General features: G+C 41.0%; 4 protein-coding genes across 5 annotated transcripts; 1 reads left to right on the top strand and 3 right to left on the bottom strand.

Moving 5' to 3' along the window:
• Positions 1–469: 469 nt before the first annotated feature.
• On the bottom strand, positions 470–1951 carry LOC128726017 (glucoside xylosyltransferase 1). 2 transcript variants are annotated; one of them, XM_053819795.1, is made up of 3 exons: positions 1739–1951; positions 1373–1691; positions 470–1304 (listed from the first exon to the last, which is right to left on the bottom strand). In XM_053819795.1, exons 1-3 carry the CDS (start codon positions 1906–1908, stop codon positions 639–641), a joined length of 1155 nt encoding a protein of 384 aa, XP_053675770.1. In that variant the 5' UTR covers positions 1909–1951; the 3' UTR covers positions 470–638. The 2 variants fall into 2 exon arrangements, with proteins under 2 accessions (XP_053675770.1, XP_053675771.1); XM_053819796.1 differs by having other exon boundaries at positions 1373–1685; positions 1757–1951.
• Positions 1952–2746: 795 nt separating this feature from the next.
• LOC128725232 (dedicator of cytokinesis protein 7) lies at positions 2747–10243 on the top strand. The gene is made up of 7 exons (XM_053818958.1): positions 2747–2787; positions 2906–2990; positions 3052–5493; positions 5614–7632; positions 7702–8746; positions 8810–9209; positions 9286–10243. The coding sequence occupies exons 1-7, from the start codon at positions 2747–2749 to the stop codon at positions 9488–9490; spliced, it is 6237 nt and encodes a 2078-aa protein (XP_053674933.1). The 3' UTR covers positions 9491–10243.
• A 343-nt stretch (positions 10244–10586) lies between these two features.
• Positions 10587–12261, bottom strand: LOC128723105 (reticulocalbin-2). The gene is made up of 2 exons (XM_053816815.1): positions 11429–12261; positions 10587–11346 (listed from the first exon to the last, which is right to left on the bottom strand). Exons 1-2 carry the CDS (start codon positions 12259–12261, stop codon positions 11175–11177), a joined length of 1005 nt encoding a protein of 334 aa, XP_053672790.1. The 3' UTR covers positions 10587–11174.
• Positions 12262–13473: 1212 nt separating this feature from the next.
• Positions 13474–15908, bottom strand: LOC128726653 (intraflagellar transport protein 80 homolog). Its single transcript, XM_053820472.1, has 3 exons — positions 15105–15908; positions 14635–15014; positions 13474–14560 (listed from the first exon to the last, which is right to left on the bottom strand). The coding sequence occupies exons 1-3, from the start codon at positions 15906–15908 to the stop codon at positions 13474–13476; spliced, it is 2271 nt and encodes a 756-aa protein (XP_053676447.1).
• Positions 15909–17889: the final 1981 nt, after the last annotated feature.

Raw genomic sequence — 17889 nt, 5'->3', positions numbered from 1 at the left:
AGAAATGATACAACAATAATAACACGAACTATCATTATAGCTCAGTTTTTTTAACTTGCTGTCGATCGTGCACAACTAACTTTTTCTTGCAAAGTAAAAAACCGATCGATGGTCGGAATAAGAATTCTTCAATTCAATTCAAACATTTGTGTTTCACTTTTAACAGTTTTCAATTGTGCAGCTTTTAATGTTACTTGAAACTTTTGTTGGTTGAGCTTCCATTTTTTTATATAGTAAAGAACCTTAGGTTTAGCTGAGGGCATTAACCGGCAAGGTTATCATTTGAATATTTAATCAACATAAACTTTCAAACGTTTACGAACAAGTCAAACATTAAGACTATCAAATTACAGCTACTTTATTTTATTCATCAGCTGTTCAAAATTATATTTCTTTTTATTTAGAAACACTACTGCCATCAATTTTAAAAATATTTTCAATTTATTTACAAAAAGTTAGACACGCACACAATAGATACACATTTTTCTTTACATTACAATGATTCGAACTATATGAAATGAAATCCTCTAGGCGAGTATGTGAAGTAAATCTCCTAGTAGAAATGTCGTGGAATGTACGTTACTAGCATAATTTTAAAAGTTGAAACAGCACCACCGGTAGAATTAAATTGCTACCAGCTAGGGCATCACTTCATACTGGCTTTCTTTGAAGTATTTTCGAGGATCTTGTAAGAATTTGTCCAATAGTTTATCACAGTTCGAGTTGCTTGGTAGCACCAGGGATTCTTCGATATTGCGTATAAAATTGCTATGGACATCTGTTCGAAACGTGTACTCTTCAATAGCCGTGTAAATGAGGTTAAAAATAGGCTGCGCTTGGGAATGAAAGTACCCCCTGTTACCATGAATAATCTTTACTCCATCAGGAGCTTCGCAAACGCTCATGTACATACAATGATCTGCGCGATAATTCCAATAGCAAGGAAACACAAATAACCGATCCGGATTGTAGTGAAACAGTACGTTTAGTATATCCTGATCACCCCAAACCAACTGCAAACGGTACTCCCGATAAATTGGCAGTATGTGTTCTTCCCAATGAAATTCCCTCATTCGAGTAAGATTCATTAGCATAACGCCAGAGTTAACTCCCAGCTCCCCATAATACGGGTGGCGCGCAAAACGGTTATACCATCCTGCGTTCGTGTCCTCGTGCTCAGGTGCCATTCCGGCAAACTGTGATGTGTTGAAGTTTTGAAACATTGCCCATATTTCTTGTACAGGAGATAGAAATACAGTGTCGGAATCAACATACAGGACCGAGTCGAGATGATGAAGTAGGGACTAAAAATATTCAATGCAATCATTAAAATCAATTTAATTCAATCCAACACGCTACGGTTTAATTCTACCGGTAAAAACAGCCGTTGTGCAGCACATGGCTTAAACAATTTCCTCCATTCGTCTTGGTTGTTTCGAGGAAAAGTCAACGAATGTATCTCGTACGTAAATACACTGTTGGTGATCTCCTGCCAGTCATTCAGCTTCTCCATGAAATTAATTTTCAATTTTTCCTCTGAGATTATAATAAATCGCAATGGTGATAGGTTTCGGTTGAATATAATTGCTGATTTAATCATGTTGAGTGCTTCGTTGTGCCGTTCGTTACATGCCACCACCACGACAGATATCTCTGTGCTATTGGAAAAATTTGTTGTGAATTTTCTGGAATGAGTTGAAATATATTTAGATTAAATTTTCGGACAAAAAAACAACGAATTTTAAATGTTACAAACCTTGCACTGGCGCCATTCGTTACACCATTTGTAATCTGATCAACTAAATCCTCTTCGCCAAAATTGTACCTTTCGCCAACCCGGTAAATGTAGTACAAGAGTAGTAAAAACGAAGCTGCCGCAAGCAATACCAAATATCTGTAGATTTTCATGATTTGCTGGTTTCTGTGCGCATGTAGGCATCGTTTGCTGTAACTTTTTTCGTACGAGCTAAACCAAATGTTGAGTATTCATTTTCCTGCGTTACTTTCAAATCCTGATATGGTACTGTAGTTTGACCGCTTGGAATATTGCAAACTTGTTCAACAATATTTAGTGTCTTTTAACCTTGTGAGCATGACTTTGAACCCTTTTCCGCCTTCACGCAGAACTCATATATCACTTTGCAACAAGTTTTAGTTTACAAGCACATCTGGTAGAAAAATAATTTCTTTTTCTTCTTCTTTTTCATGTGCAGAAAGTTTGGTTCAATGCGACCAAATGGTATGATATAGCTCGTGCACAATTTCGTTTCGCTCTTGGCTCACTTCGAAGACCGCTTGTTGTTCCTCCTGTTCTGTGGTAAATGCAATGTTCAGTTTTTGCTACAAGTTTTGTAAACAAGCACCAGATTTGTTTTCAAATTAATGTATTTTGACATTTTACTGACGTTTTTCTTCGTAAAGGTCACGGCTATTTCGAACGAAACCACATAGGTTAGTGGTTTGACGCTAGTATGACAATCTGATGATATCATATGACATATATGATATGACATATTTAGATTTACGAATACTATCAGTGTTTATGTTTGGAAGAATCAGGAAAAGCTGGGCTACTTTCACGCACCAAAAGCTTTGTGTCAAGCCATTTTGACATGGGATACAATAACAAAATTAAGAAGCAATAACAAAGTCACTTTTTCACACTCTTCAAAGACTACGAGCTGCAAATATAGTGATACTCCGAGAATCCAACCATACATTACAGGTAACGGGTCAGCCTGTAGCGATGTCGTCCACCCAGCGTGCATTCGCCTCGAAATTAACGAAGTAAGTATTCATATGTCTGCATTCGCTTCACGGTGACGGTGACGCCCTACGACCTAAACCCTAGCCATTGTTGTTTGCTTGGTGATTCCATAAAATCAATAAACTGCTTCTCTCATAGGCACAATTCCTCGGATATACGGAAGAACGTAGCAAATTACCAACTATTATCCAAAAGTGATAGCAGTTCCGTTTGTTCTTCGTCTGTAAGTGTTTATTTATACATCACCAAAAACACGCTGTTTACTTTTTTGATTTGTTTCTCAGATTTCGTTGTGCGATCTCGTGGAACCGATCGACTATGAGGAGTTTTTATCTCAACATAGCAACCTGTTGCAAAAAGACCATCTTAGATCCATTCTGGATTTTCCTCCCGGAGATGTGCAGGTGAAGATAGTGCAACGAAAAATACGCACCGTCGAACATGTGATTCCTAAGGAACCCTTAGACGAATTGCCTCTCTATGTGCAACACTGTGTAGACTGTTTTACTCGCCCATGGAAAGTAGTGGAATTTTCCGCTCGACACCATTCTAGCTCGTGTAATGCACGTGAACGCAAGGATAAAGATGCCCTAAGTCCCACAACGTTCCAACAAGAATTTGAAATTGATCGAGATTTCAGTACATTGATATCATTGGATGAATCAGTTACCTCTACTACTCTCTATGCCAGCGAAAGTTGCACCCCGAGTAGCCGCCAGTCCATTGCAAGTCTCTCTTCAGTGTCTACTTGTACAGATACTCTCACTCCGCGCGGTTCTTGGGCATCGTTCGATCTTAGAAGCTCAGTAAATGACCCTCTCATTACGGGTGTTTTAGAAAGAGTACCACCGGAAAGCGTAGATCAAAGTAATGAAACCAAACGGCAAGAAGAACGCCAACCAGCGCTGTTCGGTTTGTATGCGGATGGCGAACTGGAGGAGGCCGTTGAGAAACGTTTACCGGCCGAAATGCCGGTGGAACATTTGGGTAACCGGATCCATGTAAAATGTCTACATCTAAAATTAGAACTTGAAGTTGAGCCTATTTTCGCTTCAATGGCTATATATGACGCTAAGGAAAAGAAGAAACTATCGGAAAATTTCTATTTTGATATGAACTCTGAATCATTGCGGCGGATGCTAGTGAACCATGTGCCATTCGCCGATATTAGCACGCAAGCTCGAGAAGCCATCTTTGACATCACAAATCCGAGCAACGAACTCTACCTAGTGATAAGGCTAGAAAAAGTGCTACAAGGAGATATTAAAGATTCGGTAGAGCCGTACCTCAAGGACGACAAGGACAAGTATAAAGATAAAGCGAAGTCGAATGCGTCAGATTACTGTGAACGTCTCGGAAAGTATCGTATGCCCTTTGCATGGACGGGAATATGCTTAACCAGTATCTTTAACGGCGACAGCATGGAAAAAGATGATCGCGAAAGCATCGGCTCGGCTTCAAGCTCAAACAGTTTAGATCGCAAATCTTCCACCAGTAGCTTTGATCAATTCCGTAAGAGAGCGACCGATATGGGAACTCTCACGCGTCGTGGCTCGCTGGAGAGAAAGATGGAAAAACGTCGATCATGGTCGCCGGATGATTTTGCCAACAGCATTGAAACGTTCCGGCCGATCACCATTACGGTAGCTAGCTTTTTCAAACAAGAGTCTGATAAAATGAAGGATGAAGAGTTGTTTAAGTTCCTACCGGAATTGAAACGACCAGCGGCACTAATGAAAAAACACAAATGCATACCAGGGTCGATAAAGGTAGAGATATCCCCTGCTCCGGAAGAGCTCAAATATGCGTTGACACCGGAACTAGCCAAAATTGACGCTTATCCTGATGATCATTCGCGACCAGTGAAGGAAATTTTGGAGTTTCCATCGACACCGATACTAAATCCACATTACGCATACCGGAATTTACTCTTCGTATCACCTAAAGAGCTTAATTTCTCTACCCGTGCAGGGTCGGCTCGGAATATAGCGGTACGTGTACAGCTAATGGCTGGCGAAAATCAAAACGATGCTCTCCCTGCTATATTCGGTAAGAGCTCCTGTTCCGAGTTCAGTACGGAGGCGTACAGTGCCGTCAACTATCACAATAAACAGCCAACGTTTTACGATGAGATCAAACTCGAATTGCCAGCTAATTTGAAGCAAAATCATCACATCCTTTTCACATTATTTCACGTTTCCTGCCAGAAAAAGGAAAAGCAAGAAATGCAGACCACAGTGGAAACGCCTGTTGGTTACACTTGGCTACCGGTACTGAAAGACGGTGGTCATCTTAATGTCGGCGAATTCAATCTTCCCGTAATGGTCGAAGAACCTCCGAGTAACTATTCATTTATTCCACCGGACGTACAGCTACCCGGAACCAAGTGGTTGGACAACCACCGTCAGGTGTTTTCTGTAACAATTGATGCCGTTACCTCGGTACACGCAATAGATGACTTTTTAGATAAATTTATTTATCTGTGCGAGTGTCTTGAAATGCGCAAAGTGCCGCCACGTATAGGTGAGGGCAATATGGAGAAGGAGTTCAGAAAAACGCTTCGTGAATTGCAGAGTGCTGATCAAGAACAGCTAGTAAAAAATTTGCAAGTAATTCTGGACAAGCTGATAGAGCTGTTGGTTACGAGCTATAAAATTGGTGGAGAAATACTGTCAATCGGGCAAACGGTGTTTGAGACTATTTGCCAGATATCGGATAAAATTTTTGTAAGTATTGATTGAATCGATTTATCATATTCACTTGTACTCACTTTGTATGCCCTGCTATCTATCGCATTGACGCATTCGTTATAACTAATTTTCATTCGTTTTTGTTTGGACTTTTAGTTCCTTCAGCCAGAGGAGCGGTATGGGCGACAAAATATACTTAGTACTTACATTCAATATCAATGTAAGATACCGCATCCAATGGATCCAAAATGTAAATTGGGATCGCTTCAAATTCCTAACAGACGACCAGCGTCGGCCGAGGGCATGAACCGCAGCACAAGCAATCCCGATCTTATGGAGGCCCTGAACACGAGTCGTACAGTTGACCGCGCTCTAAGTATGCGATCCGATGGATGTTCTCCTGGATCGGGAACTAAAGATGGACTAGTGAGACTACTGCACGAAGAAATCGCCCTAAACTGGGTAGTTGCCAGTAGCTCCGCAGCTGAACTGTCGATGACTAACTCATGGATGTTGTTTGAACTGATCGTCAAAAGCATGATCGAGCATTTGGAGCTAACAAATGCGCTAACGTCACCCCGCAAAAACCGCTTTCCCCATCAGTACACAGATGACATAGCCACGTTAGTGCACCTGGTTACTACTAAAGTGGTTGGATATAATAGCAGCGATCCCAAGCTTGCCCAATCGATAAATTCCAGCTTGGCCTTCTTCATTTTTGATCTGCTCAGCATTATGGATCGAGGATTTGTATACGGATTGATCAGAACGTACTACAAGGTGATCATGACCAAGAGCTCTTCAACCCCGGATATGATACACTATAAGCTCGACTTTTTGCGCATAGTGTGCAGCCATGAGCATTTTGTCGCATTGAATCTCCCGTTTGGAACACCGTACACCGTTCTGTCTGCACCCTGTAGTCCAACTCCAAGCGTCACTTCGAATAACAGTCAAAACTCGTACGTAAGCGTCATGACAGGTAACGATCGTGCCTTGTACGCGGATCTGAGCGTGGAATTCCGTCAGCAACATTTCCTCGTGGGTCTGGTTCTGCAGGAACTATCAAACGTGTTGGATATTTCGAACACACAGCTTCATGGAAAAGCTATTCGTTGCCTTCGGAATTTACTTACTTCGCATGATCTGGATCCACGTTACAGTGATGTGGATGCGAGGGCACGCGTCGCAGCTCTCTATATTCCCTTGCTGGGAATCGTTATGGACGTGATACCACAACTACACACACCTGTGTCGCAGTCACATGATCGATTGAATACTATCGGTCATCTAGATGATTACCAGGGTCCAGCCACCTCAGTTCCCGCTTCCAGCACCATAAGTCCTGAAGTGGCTTTTGCTATTTCAGGAATACGTCGTTATAGCTACGTCTCTGAAACACCGAAACCAAAAACCGCACTAACAAACGACAGCCGAAACCTGTTGGCATGCTTTCTGTGGGTGTTGAAAAATCTTGAGCCAAGCACGTTGGTAAAGTACACAATGGGACTAAGTCCGCATCGTGTACACCAAATGCTGCAAGTATTAAATATCTGCATACCGAATTTCGAATACCGTGGCAAAAAGCAACCTCCCAGTACATCAAAGCGAAATACGTCGAGCTTCCGCAAAACCCCAGATATGCGGGAAAAATTAGAAGAGTACATCCGTGGCACCGGTTCGGCAAGAAATGACCTCATCAACCGGCGCAAGGATGGCCGTAACTCGACGGAAAAACTTCGCTGGAAAAAAGATCAAATACGGACGCAGTTTTATGATAGCAATATTAAAAACGAAGCAGAGCTGGAAATGAGCAATTTCATAGAAGGTTCACTTGCTACCGAAGTGTGTTTGATCGTCTTGGACACACTAGAGATGATTGTTCAGGTGGCTTCATCTTCCGAAGTTCATCACAATCTGCTTGGAACCGTCTTGAAGGTTTTGTTGCATGCTTTATCGCGTAATCAGAGCACACTGGCGTTACAAAATTTGTTTGCGTCACAACGCTCGCTGGTGTTCAAGTATCATAATCTGCTCTTCGACGAAGAAACGGACAACTGTGCCGATCTATGTTTGCTGCTGCTGAAACATTGCGGTTCACAGCTGCCCAACGTGAGGTCCCAAGCAGCGGCTTCGTTGTATTTACTGATGAGGCAAAACTTTGAAATTGGGAATGTAAGTATACGGTCGGGGTTGGTGATTGATGTAAAAGAATTTCGGTTAAAATTCTATTTTTCATTTTAGAATTTTGCGCGCGTCAAAATGCAGGTTACGATGTCACTTAGTTCGTTAGTGGGCACCAGCTCATCGTTTAGTGAACAATCACTTCGCCGGGCGTTAAAAACGATTCTTGTTTACGCTGAATCCGATACCGATCTGCAGGAAACATCATTTCCTGAGCAGGTGCAAGACCTGCTGTTCAATCTGCACATGATTCTCTCTGACACCGTAAAAATGAAGGAATATCAAGAAGATCCCGAAATGTTACTTGATCTCATGAACCGCATTGCAAAGGGGTATCAGAACTCACCGGATCTCCGATTAACTTGGTTAGAAAACATGGCCAAAAAACACACTGAGCGTTCCAATCACACCGAAGCTGCAATGTGTTACGTTCATAGTGCGGCCCTTGTAGCCGAGTATCTTAGCATGCTGGAATCACAAACTCATTTACCAGTGGGGGCTGTTTCGTTCAAGCATATTTCACCGAATGCTCTCATAGAATCGGCCGTCTCGGATGATGTGGTGAGTCCCGGTGAAGATGGTATATGTCTTGGAAACAGTTTCACCGAGGGCGGCTTAAAGCAGCTGCTCGATCATGCGGCTAGTGCATTCCAAGCAGCTGGTATGTACGAAGCCATGAACGATGTGTACAAAGTGCTCATTCCCATATGTGAGGCAAACCGCGACTTTCGAAAACTTGCCCAAATTCACGGCAAACTGCTGGAAGCGTTCAATCGAATTGCTCAGCTACAGGGTAAACGTGTTTTTGGGACGTATTTTCGCGTTGGCTTCTACGGCGCGAAGTTCGGAGATCTTGATCAGCAGGAGTTCATCTATAAGGAACCGACGCTTACAAAACTGCCAGAAATTTTCAGCCGGCTGCAAAACTTCTATGCAGATAGATTTGGTCCAGATGTGGTTCAGATTATAAAAGATTCAAATGCGGTTGAAGTTACCACCCTAGATCCGGAGAAAGCTTACATACAGATCACATACGTCGAACCTTACTTTGAGACGTACGAATTACGCTATCGGGAGACCTATTTTGAACGAAATTTCAACATCAGTAAGTGACTATGTGTGATTGGAGGTTTTCCGTAGTTGTACAAATTCCTTTACTTTCTTCTAGAGCGCTTCATATTTGCAACACCCTTCACTAAAACTGGAAAGGCACATGGCGAGTTGCACGAGCAGTGCAAGCGAAAAACTATCGTAACTACGGCCAACCATTTCCCTTACGTAAAAACCCGCATCCAGGTAGTGCATCGGCAGCAAATCGTTCTTGAACCCATTGAAGTGGCTATAGAGGACATACAAAAAAAGACCGCAGAGCTAGCAGCGGCTACCACGCAAGAACCGGCAGATCCAAAAATATTACAAATGGTGCTTCAAGGATGCATTGGTACTACCGTTAACCAGGGTCCAATGGAAATGGCTCTCGTATTCCTTTCCAGCATTGCAAATGGAAACACGATACCTACGAAGCACCAAAATAAGCTACGGCTTTGTTTTAAAGACTTTTCCAAAAAGTAAGTATTTTGCTAACTATCAAAGCTTGCAATTGCAGCATATAGATACTAATTTTTTTTGTTTTGTTTATCAAAGGTGTGCTGATGCGCTGAAGAAAAATCGCAACCTAATTCTTCCCGATCAAAAAGATTACCAAAAGGAATTGGAACGAAATTATCAGGTATTTACCGAGAAGCTTGCTCCGCTGATAACCATCAGTCCATCGCAGGTACAAGGGCTGGTAGCAATTAAAAATGATATTAATAGCACCAATCGCCTAACGTGTTCACTGCGTTTTTAAAAGGCCTCAACAAACGTTTGCTCTCTGCATATTTACTCTAGCAGCACGATGCTCTCTTCGCATGTTTATTAATTACTACGAATTATTTGTCAACACCGAAATGTAACCAAAAATTATATCATTATTATTGTAAGTCGATTGTAAGTTACGTCCTGAATAAGCCACCTTAAAAGTGTCTGCTTATTCCGTTCTGAACGCCCTGGTGGTGTTTAAAAAATTGCGTATACAGCACTTTGTCTCAAAAGCAATTAAGGTGAATATTCAAGACTGGTCATAAACACAAAAATGAGGAACATCAATCATAGACAACAAATGCTCTCTATTTTATGAAAGCCTAGGTATACGCATTATAGAATGCAGAATATTTTGTTCTTAAACTTTCCACTCTTGTTTCGTTCTGTTTTGAATTAGAAAGTGCCAAAGATTTTAAAATTACTTGAGCTTAAGCGTTATGCTCTCTATATCTGTATCTGCATTAACGTAATATGGCACTACTGGCATTTATATGAGCGCACATTTATTGTTTGATGTAAGTATGACATTAAGCACAATATGAAATACCTCTTCAAATGGGTAATATAGTATCGTGCCCATGTATGTCCTTTTCTTTATATCAGTGTGAATGTGTTGATGATGATCCACAAAAAAATAATAATTTACATATTGTTTATCTACGGCAATATTTTACACCTTAGCATGATACTTATTAGGATCAAAATATTTTCTCTTCTATACGATATAAATAAGTAAATAGCGAACTTTCATGATAAGTTCGTTGGCATTAAATTTCGATATGATACGGAAAGATAGTGTGATATTTTTTTTTCATCCGAAAGATTACTGATGGCTCCAAAAAATTACCTGCTATCGTAAATACATACTTTCATGATCTTTTCGCTATCGACTAGCAGTCTTATCTTCAATAAAAAATACATTTACCAAATGACATCATTTCATCGCGAAATCACTCTGAGGATGCAAATAAATTGTGGTGATTAACCCTTCTTTGCATGGTGATAGACATATCCATGATAATATTAAGTTAACAAAAAAAGGTACTAAAACCCTTGTACTGTAAATTTGTTGTTGCTGACAACTCCTTAAGCAACTATAGTTATCACAAAATAACAAACGTCTCTGTGAATTACCAGGCCTAGAACTAGTCATACCGCTTTTTATTGGGATTGGAAGAAAAGAAAAAGATTTTAAATCATGCAAAAAAGGGTTAAGGACTGCCTTGCTAGAGGTCATATTGAAATAAATATGACAAAATTCAGTTGGGCAAAGATACAATCCTATAGACAGTTTAAGAGATTCCAATATATTTCGATTATCTCAAATAAACAGAACACAAGTTATTTGGCAAACACACATTAGGTACTCGACTATCCGCTGACTATCTTTATGGCATCCGTTGTTAAATATTTAAAAAATGAAAGGGTTAATGAAATATAAAAAGTGTTACATTTGAATAGAAATAAATTAAATAGGAGCTAATACAGAGAGCGCATGATTTTTAAAAACATTCGATTGAAATGATTGGCTCAACACCTTGCGTGCCATGTCAGTCAGAGTGACTGACGGAAAATTTGCTAGAATACCATGTCACCCATTTTTGGGTTACGGCAAAATCGCTTCATTTTAATATGCTTCGCTCATTCAATGGCTTAAGCCTCTATCGATTTTACAATTCATCATCAAGGTGATGAATGTTTTGCAAATGAACTCCATAATCCGTTGCTTCACTACCTACGAAGGTGTCGTAATTATCTATGATTTCCTCATGCGATAGTCTGTCGTCGTGATCGTCATCGCTAGCCGCGAACAGATGATCCACTTCATCGCTAGCTACCTCACTAAAATATGAAATTTGAACAAAAAAAAAACGTTTAAGACAGGATTCTATACGCATAACTGTGACTGGATTGCAACACGTACTCATTGCTTGGTACTACCCACGAAAGGATTTCGTTTCCGTTCAAAAACCCATCATTATCTTTATCAAAGTCTTTTTTAAACTTATCCATCTCAACAATCAACCACTCCTTGTCTTGGTCCTTTGCATTTTCTCCAACAAACTCCTGGAAATCAATGCGTCCATCATTGTTCTTGTCTTTCACACGCAGCGTTTGTCGCAGAATAATCGGTAACATTTGAGGGAACTCCTCCGGGGAGATGAATTGCACGAATTCGGTTGAATCTAACTTGTTGTCGTGATTGCTGTCCGCCGCTTCAAACATTTCTTTGTCGTCCAGTATGAGCTTGCGTTCCTCCTCGTTCCGAGGCTCTTCGAAAGGCAATCGAACTCCTTCCTCATCCTCGCTATCCATGCCATACGTTTCCTGCAGATATTCCTCCCATGTTACCGATTCGTCATTGTTCAAATCAACATCTTCGAACCGCTCGGAGGCTTCTTCCTCAGCGAGACTTATGAACGAGCGTAGAATCCAGACTTTGAGCTCGTGGCGATCCACGTATCCGTCCGAATTCTGGTCCATCTTTGTAACCAACACCGCTAGTCGTTTCTTGGATTCTTCAGGTGACAAATTATCAAACTCCTCGGCTTCTTTTACGCTTCCCAGAATTGCTTCATGATCGAATTCGGAGTAATGTTCCCCACCTTCCATATGATGGGCATCCCGAGGAGCATACGCACCATCATCCGTGCGTTCTTTAGTGTGCGTATGGACATGCTTATGCGTAGTTGCACATTGTACGCAACCGACAATAAGAATTAGATACAGCGCTGGTAACCATATTTTCACAGACATGGTGAACTGTTTGTTTTTTTTTAAACAAGATAAGTTGGTTATTGAAGCAGATGGTTTTAATACTATCAATAAAACAGGTACTTGGATTAAGAAAATAGAAACAGATGGAACACGAAGGATTTAGTTTTTCTGAATGAGAAATAAGAAAACAAAATACATAAATCAATTTTCCCCTGAGTCGGTTAAATCGGTTCGACTGGTGACACAACAAACGCACCGCATACACTGATATGTTGAACATAAACGGAAATCTATCTTACGATTCTCATTTGTTATGTCCTATAACCATGAGCCGTCTTGGAAGTGAAGTACTTTTGCAACTTATATGCAAACCGGCAGCTTTATGCTATGCACTGCATACAGCTGCCTATTATTTTGCTCTTTAGGTCCGGATTTACTTGTACAGCGCTTATAGTACAGCGCTTTTATGCACTTTTTCAATGCATAGTTAGTAATATTTTCTTGTTAGTGACATTACTCGCTTGTTCCTGGTGCTGGTTTTGACGTTTTGAAGTGATATTGGACGAGGACAAATGCAGGGATCTTCTACCAGAAATGCAATCTGCGTCAGAAATAAAAATATCGCTTGCGAACTAATTAAAATGGCTTATTAAAAGAAACATACAATCTACCGAAACGTTTTTTAAAAGTATATTTATGTATGTGCATCATTTTGCAGTATTTTTACGATCCGTTATGTTATTTCATTCTTCAAATGATAATTATTTCTACAAAAGATTAGTACGCACTTGTAACACAAAGGTGTTAGGTTGAGCGTGAATTATTGACCTTTCAAAATCGTTCGAACAAAATGCTAACTAAATAAACGTAAGCGATAAATTGTACCTTCTTTATAGGAAATCTAAGTAGAGCGAAAGGAAAGGAGAGTCTGTAATCAAAAATTGCGTACTCATGCTATTTATTTTAAAAATTAACGGACAGCCTAGTTATGGGCTACGTTGGTCGTTATTTCCCTTCTTTTTTTCTTAGTACTAGATTATTTTTTCTGCAACAAATTTTCAAACGTAGGGAAACTAGCAAACGTAGTTTTTTTTTACAAGTCCCGAAGAAAATCTAATAAGTGTCATAATTATTCGTTTCCAAAAATAATGAAATGTTCATGAACGTTTAAAATTTTAGTTGATTTTCATGGTGCACTGGATGTTAAATTTCGGCCAAATTTGTTGGAAATTTTGCTATGACCACGCTCTGCTAGTCTAGCCGTTCGTCTAGTGCCAGAAATTGTGCATCATTTTCTTCTCGCTCCAGTGCCTGAAGATACTTTCTTCGTTCTTCCAATACGAGCTCTACGTCGGTTTCATGTTTGAGAGCTATCTCTAAAGCTTTGTTCCAACGGTGCATGCGCAGGCAAAATCGAATTGCTTCGGGGATGCGTTTGTTATGCATTAGAATGATTTCTGCCTCCTGTATGCGCCCGTTCATAATCGAGTTTTCCGCCATATGTTCAGGGTTCGAAGGAGGTAGAGATTTGATGTAGTTTAGATAGTTAACTTTGTCAATTTGAAGAGATGCGGAATATGCTTCTTCGCTAATCTCAAGTTGATTTCGCTTCGAGGCCATCGCCGCCAACGTAGCCCATAGCAGATGGTTCTGTACTAACCGGCATAACTTAAGCGCTCTTTCCCACTGATTCTCCGCAAACAGTTTGTGCAGTATTACGCAGTAGGTTTTCACGGACACGGTGAAAATGGCACCGGAGCTTCGAAACGTAATATTTGCTCCTTCGAAGTTTTCCAGCGTAATATTTTTTCCAAATTCACTGGTATCATACGTGAAAGTTGTGAGTGCGATTAACGTCGGATCCGTACAAGCCTCTCCGGGACAGTACCATACGCTGTAACTAAGATCGTGCAGTCCGACTAGGATATTTGTATCAGATGACCACGCAATCGTCGTAACCTGAGTGCCGATTTTATGAGCAACGTATTCTGGGCCACTATGCACGCCGGTAATGTACAGATCTTGATTGGCGTCGATATAAGCCAGGTACTGGTCATCGGGGTTTCCAAAGCGACATACGGCGACTTCTACGACGGACGCTTTGCTGTGGATGGTGTAGGGTTCTTCTTGCCGCGTTGCACCAGGCAGTAAGTCAAACACATGCACTACCGTTTGATCGGAGTGATCGCGCACAGCCAATGAATCCATTCCGAGCGATATGCAGCGCCCATTCAGCTGAGGGATTTGGGCCTGGGAACCGGGGAATCTAGGGTTCAAATGTAAACGCCCAGTGTATGTATAAATCCAGATCGAGTTATTATCAACCAGGATAAAATGTCTGTGAAAAATAACACAAAAAAATACGTAAGCCAAAATGGCATCGCTCAAGAACATATTTTATCGTTTGCGTACTTTTTTCCAAGCATAATGATGCGAACATCACCTTTCCCATCAATAATGATCGGGGTGTTGATGTAATGTTCGTTGAAGATATGTACTTGATGGACCGTGGCCACCACCAAGTGTCCGTATCCTAGTTGCCATTTGATAATACGTTCCGAAAAGTCCAACGTGTCGGTAGTCCGTGCTACGATGTCTTGCAACTGGATCGTTTTGCGGCCGGTGGTGATTGCCTTCAAATTGCGATTTCTTAGCTCCCGTTCTATGATGTGTCCAAAGAGTAAGGTTCCAGTGCTGGTAGACGATGCTATTTGGGTGCTGTCGGCGGACCATGCTATATTAAACAGCGATCCAGTCACCTGTTGATTGAACCGCACGATGCTGTGGCTCCACTAAAGATGATAACAAATATAGCACAGTACAAGATGTAGCAAAAAACACAAAGTTATATGTACCCAATCAACTACTATTGTTTCAGTTACCCCTGTATAATGGCACAGCTTCAGCATATTGAAACCACCAATGGCTAACAGTTCTCCATCCGGGCAGAAATCAATCGACGTTACAGCATGATCATCAGCTACGCTCGTGTACACATTCGTACCCATTGTGTCCCAAATCTTGTACCGGCAGTCCTCGCCCCCCGTCGCGATCATACCGGTGTTGTTCGACCAAGCCAGACATAGGACCATCCCATCATGTGCCCTCCATTTCGTCAGTTTACTGTTTGCTGCCAGCGGTTTGATCGCCACAAACGATCCTTGACAATAAACGATAGCTGTTGCGCTTGGAGACCATCTTGCACAACGAATTTGCCCTTCATTCTGCACAACGGTTGAGCGAAGCATTCCAGAACGCGACCATATCTTAATGATCCCATCCTCACCGGCGGTTAACAGACTGGTACCATCAGGACTCCAGCGTGATGTCACAATAGTGCCAGAATGAGCCAAAATGTTTCGCTCAATACGTGCACTTTTGTTCATTATTACAAACCGACCATCGGCACCGGCTACTAGCAAGGATTCGCCTCCTTTGCCACCGCCGGGCGCAGTGACCCCAGGGGTACCTATGATAGAGCCCCTTGCGACAAGCCAGTGTAAATCGGTAGGAATGAATCCTTCGGGTAATTTAGCAACTTGAACCATTTCCCGATTCGTCGCACTCCATTTGTACACTTGCTGATCGTCACTGCACGTGTACACATCCTCATTGTTACTCCATCCCAGGGCTGAAACAGATTCATTTAATTTTGAATCTTTTGTACTATAGGTCTTGAATTTCATTGTAAAAGGCGTAGCACTAACTCTTCGAAATATGTTTGAACCCAGATTCAACTTGTCAATTGTTAGGATAAGTTGTTAAAATGGTTACTATGGTAACCTACAGCAAGAGAAGTTAGCTGGAATAGTGAAAATCCTAACAAAGAAATTTTCACTCCAAATCAATGACAATATGTGTTTATGGTATTGATTAGATCACGGTTTTATAGAAACATTCATTGATGAAATAGTCGGAGAAGCATTTACTTCAAGCAAGGCGATAAGAAATGAAAAATAAATTTCGTATGAGTATTTGAAATTGGTGTACATCTAGATGTACATTTGTGCATCCATTTGCATGTTTGTTATGATGTTGTTCTTTTCATGCATTCACGACGACTTTAATTTAACGTCGAAAATAAAAACCGAAAAAAATTTTAAATCATCTCAGCGATCGTAAGTTTTCAACGCAGAATTCAATCTGATATTGTAGCTAAACACGCACACATTCAAACAAATATTGCCAATGCATCTACTATCTATGTAGATAGCCAGGTCAGTAAGACGTCATGCACGAAAATTTTCTTTTGACATCTGGCTCAACAATTATTATATCATTTTCAAGTGTTGTTTATAATGTAATGTTGAATAACTTGCTTGACTAAAGATAAACTCGTTACAAAATAATTAATTTACTTTCTTTTATATTTTGAAACGGATTATTCTGCTAAAGTTTTTCAGTTTATTTCATTGGAGAAACTTGTGCTCTGATGATTGTCATCCTCCAAGTGTCCCTTGGCATTACCGATCGTTACTTTTGTGTCACCTTGCGCTCACAGTTCTCGGTTAGTTCACTATTCAAAAACAATACACAAATACGTTCACAAGAAACTAAACAATTACGTGAAGAGAGTCGTCTGGAAAAAATTCGCTAGCAATTAACTGTTAGCAACCGGTCTGTGCATTCGAGGTAGCTTTAGTCCACTAGCACGAGTTTAAAGGAATCCTCAATTCATTAATATATTTCGTGCTGTTTTGTAATGCATTGAAGAGTTTGTAGCAAGTGTTTGCTAACGGGTAGCAAAAGTGCCACTTCTCTCCGTTCAAACCCGACATTTGTTGTACTCTGCAAAACTTTACCCATCCGTTAGCCACAGTTTTACCAGCAGACGAGCGTAAAAGGAAATATGATTCAGGATAGTGTCTGACGTAAGTATTCGTTTGTAGGAAGTGTGGTTCAATAAATACGTTTGAAAGAGTGTTCCGGAAGTATTGTGATCAAGTAGGTATCCCGATTCTCTCAACTGTGGGGCTAGTTTAAACACTTAAAGTCCCTTGAACATTCATCGATATCACACTGAAAATCATCGCTGGTTTAAAAAAAAGACCACAGAAGCCGCGTGAATCGCCAATGGCCAGAAATCATATGTAATAGGGTTGGAATGGGGGTGGGTGGTATCCAAACCCGCTACGCCATTCGTTCTACGTAACACAAATTGAATTATATTTTCGTGTGCTTCGTCCCCGTACGCGTTGCCCCCAATCGTGTCTTCTTCGACGCGCTGTTCCAACTTGTTCCCCTGGTAACGACGTGTAATGTACACAAAATAAGTGAAAATTAATGGACCTTTGAAGAGTGTTCGTGAGATTTTTTTCCCGTTTCATCTATGTTTCGCGAATCAGTGTTCAGTGTTTTTATTTTAATCCATCCTTTTCAGTGCGCTTATTTTTTTTTGCTCATCTGCTTATGTTCGTCATTTCTCTTTCTCTCTGGCAGGATTTTTATGCGTAGCTTCGTTGGTGTGCGTAACCGCGAGTGTGGATGCAACAACGTGTGCGTTGAGTCTCGGTGTATTTTGCTTCACTCACTCGTTCGTTCGTTCGCTTCACTTTCAGTGCGTTCGGCTCGGTGTTGTTCGGTTCGAGCTGTCAAGTGGCAAAATTCAAAGGTGGTGCAGCGGATGAAGAGTTTTCCCTCGACCTGCTGCTGAGTGCTGCTGTTTGT

Source organism: Anopheles nili, chromosome 3 (assembly GCF_943737925.1).
Source record: "Anopheles nili chromosome 3, idAnoNiliSN_F5_01, whole genome shotgun sequence".
Taxonomy (NCBI): domain Eukaryota; kingdom Metazoa; phylum Arthropoda; class Insecta; order Diptera; family Culicidae; genus Anopheles; species Anopheles nili.
The sequence above is the reverse complement of the archived record's forward strand: the minus strand, read 5'-3'. Positions and strand labels throughout refer to the sequence as shown.

Excerpts from the sequence above, each read along its gene's own strand:
- LOC128723105 (XM_053816815.1), bottom strand. The coding sequence starts at position 12,261 with ATGTCTGTGAAAATATGGTTACCAGCGCTGTATCTAATTCTTATTGTC. Across the intron at positions 11,347-11,428 it reads TGGGTAGTACCAAGCAATGA|TGAGGTAGCTAGCGATGAAG; the intron begins GTACGTGTTGCA and ends TTCATATTTTAG.
- LOC128725232 (XM_053818958.1), top strand. The coding sequence starts at position 2,747 with ATGTCGTCCACCCAGCGTGCATTCGCCTCGAAATTAACGAA. Across the intron at positions 8,747-8,809 it reads TGAACGAAATTTCAACATCA|AGCGCTTCATATTTGCAACA; the intron begins GTAAGTGACTAT and ends ACTTTCTTCTAG. Across the intron at positions 9,210-9,285 it reads TTTAAAGACTTTTCCAAAAA|GTGTGCTGATGCGCTGAAGA; the intron begins GTAAGTATTTTG and ends TGTTTATCAAAG.
- LOC128726653 (XM_053820472.1), bottom strand. The coding sequence starts at position 15,908 with ATGAAATTCAAGACCTATAGTACAAAAGATTCAAAATTAAATGAATCT. Across the intron at positions 15,015-15,104 it reads AGCTGTGCCATTATACAGGG|TGGAGCCACAGCATCGTGCG; the intron begins GTAACTGAAACA and ends TATCATCTTTAG. Across the intron at positions 14,561-14,634 it reads ATCATTATGCTTGGAAAAAA|ACATTTTATCCTGGTTGATA; the intron begins GTACGCAAACGA and ends TATTTTTCACAG.
- LOC128726017 (XM_053819795.1), bottom strand. The coding sequence starts at position 1,908 with ATGAAAATCTACAGATATTTGGTATTGCTTGCGGCAGCTTCGTTTTTA. Across the intron at positions 1,692-1,738 it reads AGGTTTGTAACATTTAAAAT|TTCCAGAAAATTCACAACAA; the intron begins TCGTTGTTTTTT and ends TATTTCAACTCA. Across the intron at positions 1,305-1,372 it reads CACAACGGCTGTTTTTACCG|TCCCTACTTCATCATCTCGA; the intron begins GTAGAATTAAAC and ends GAATATTTTTAG.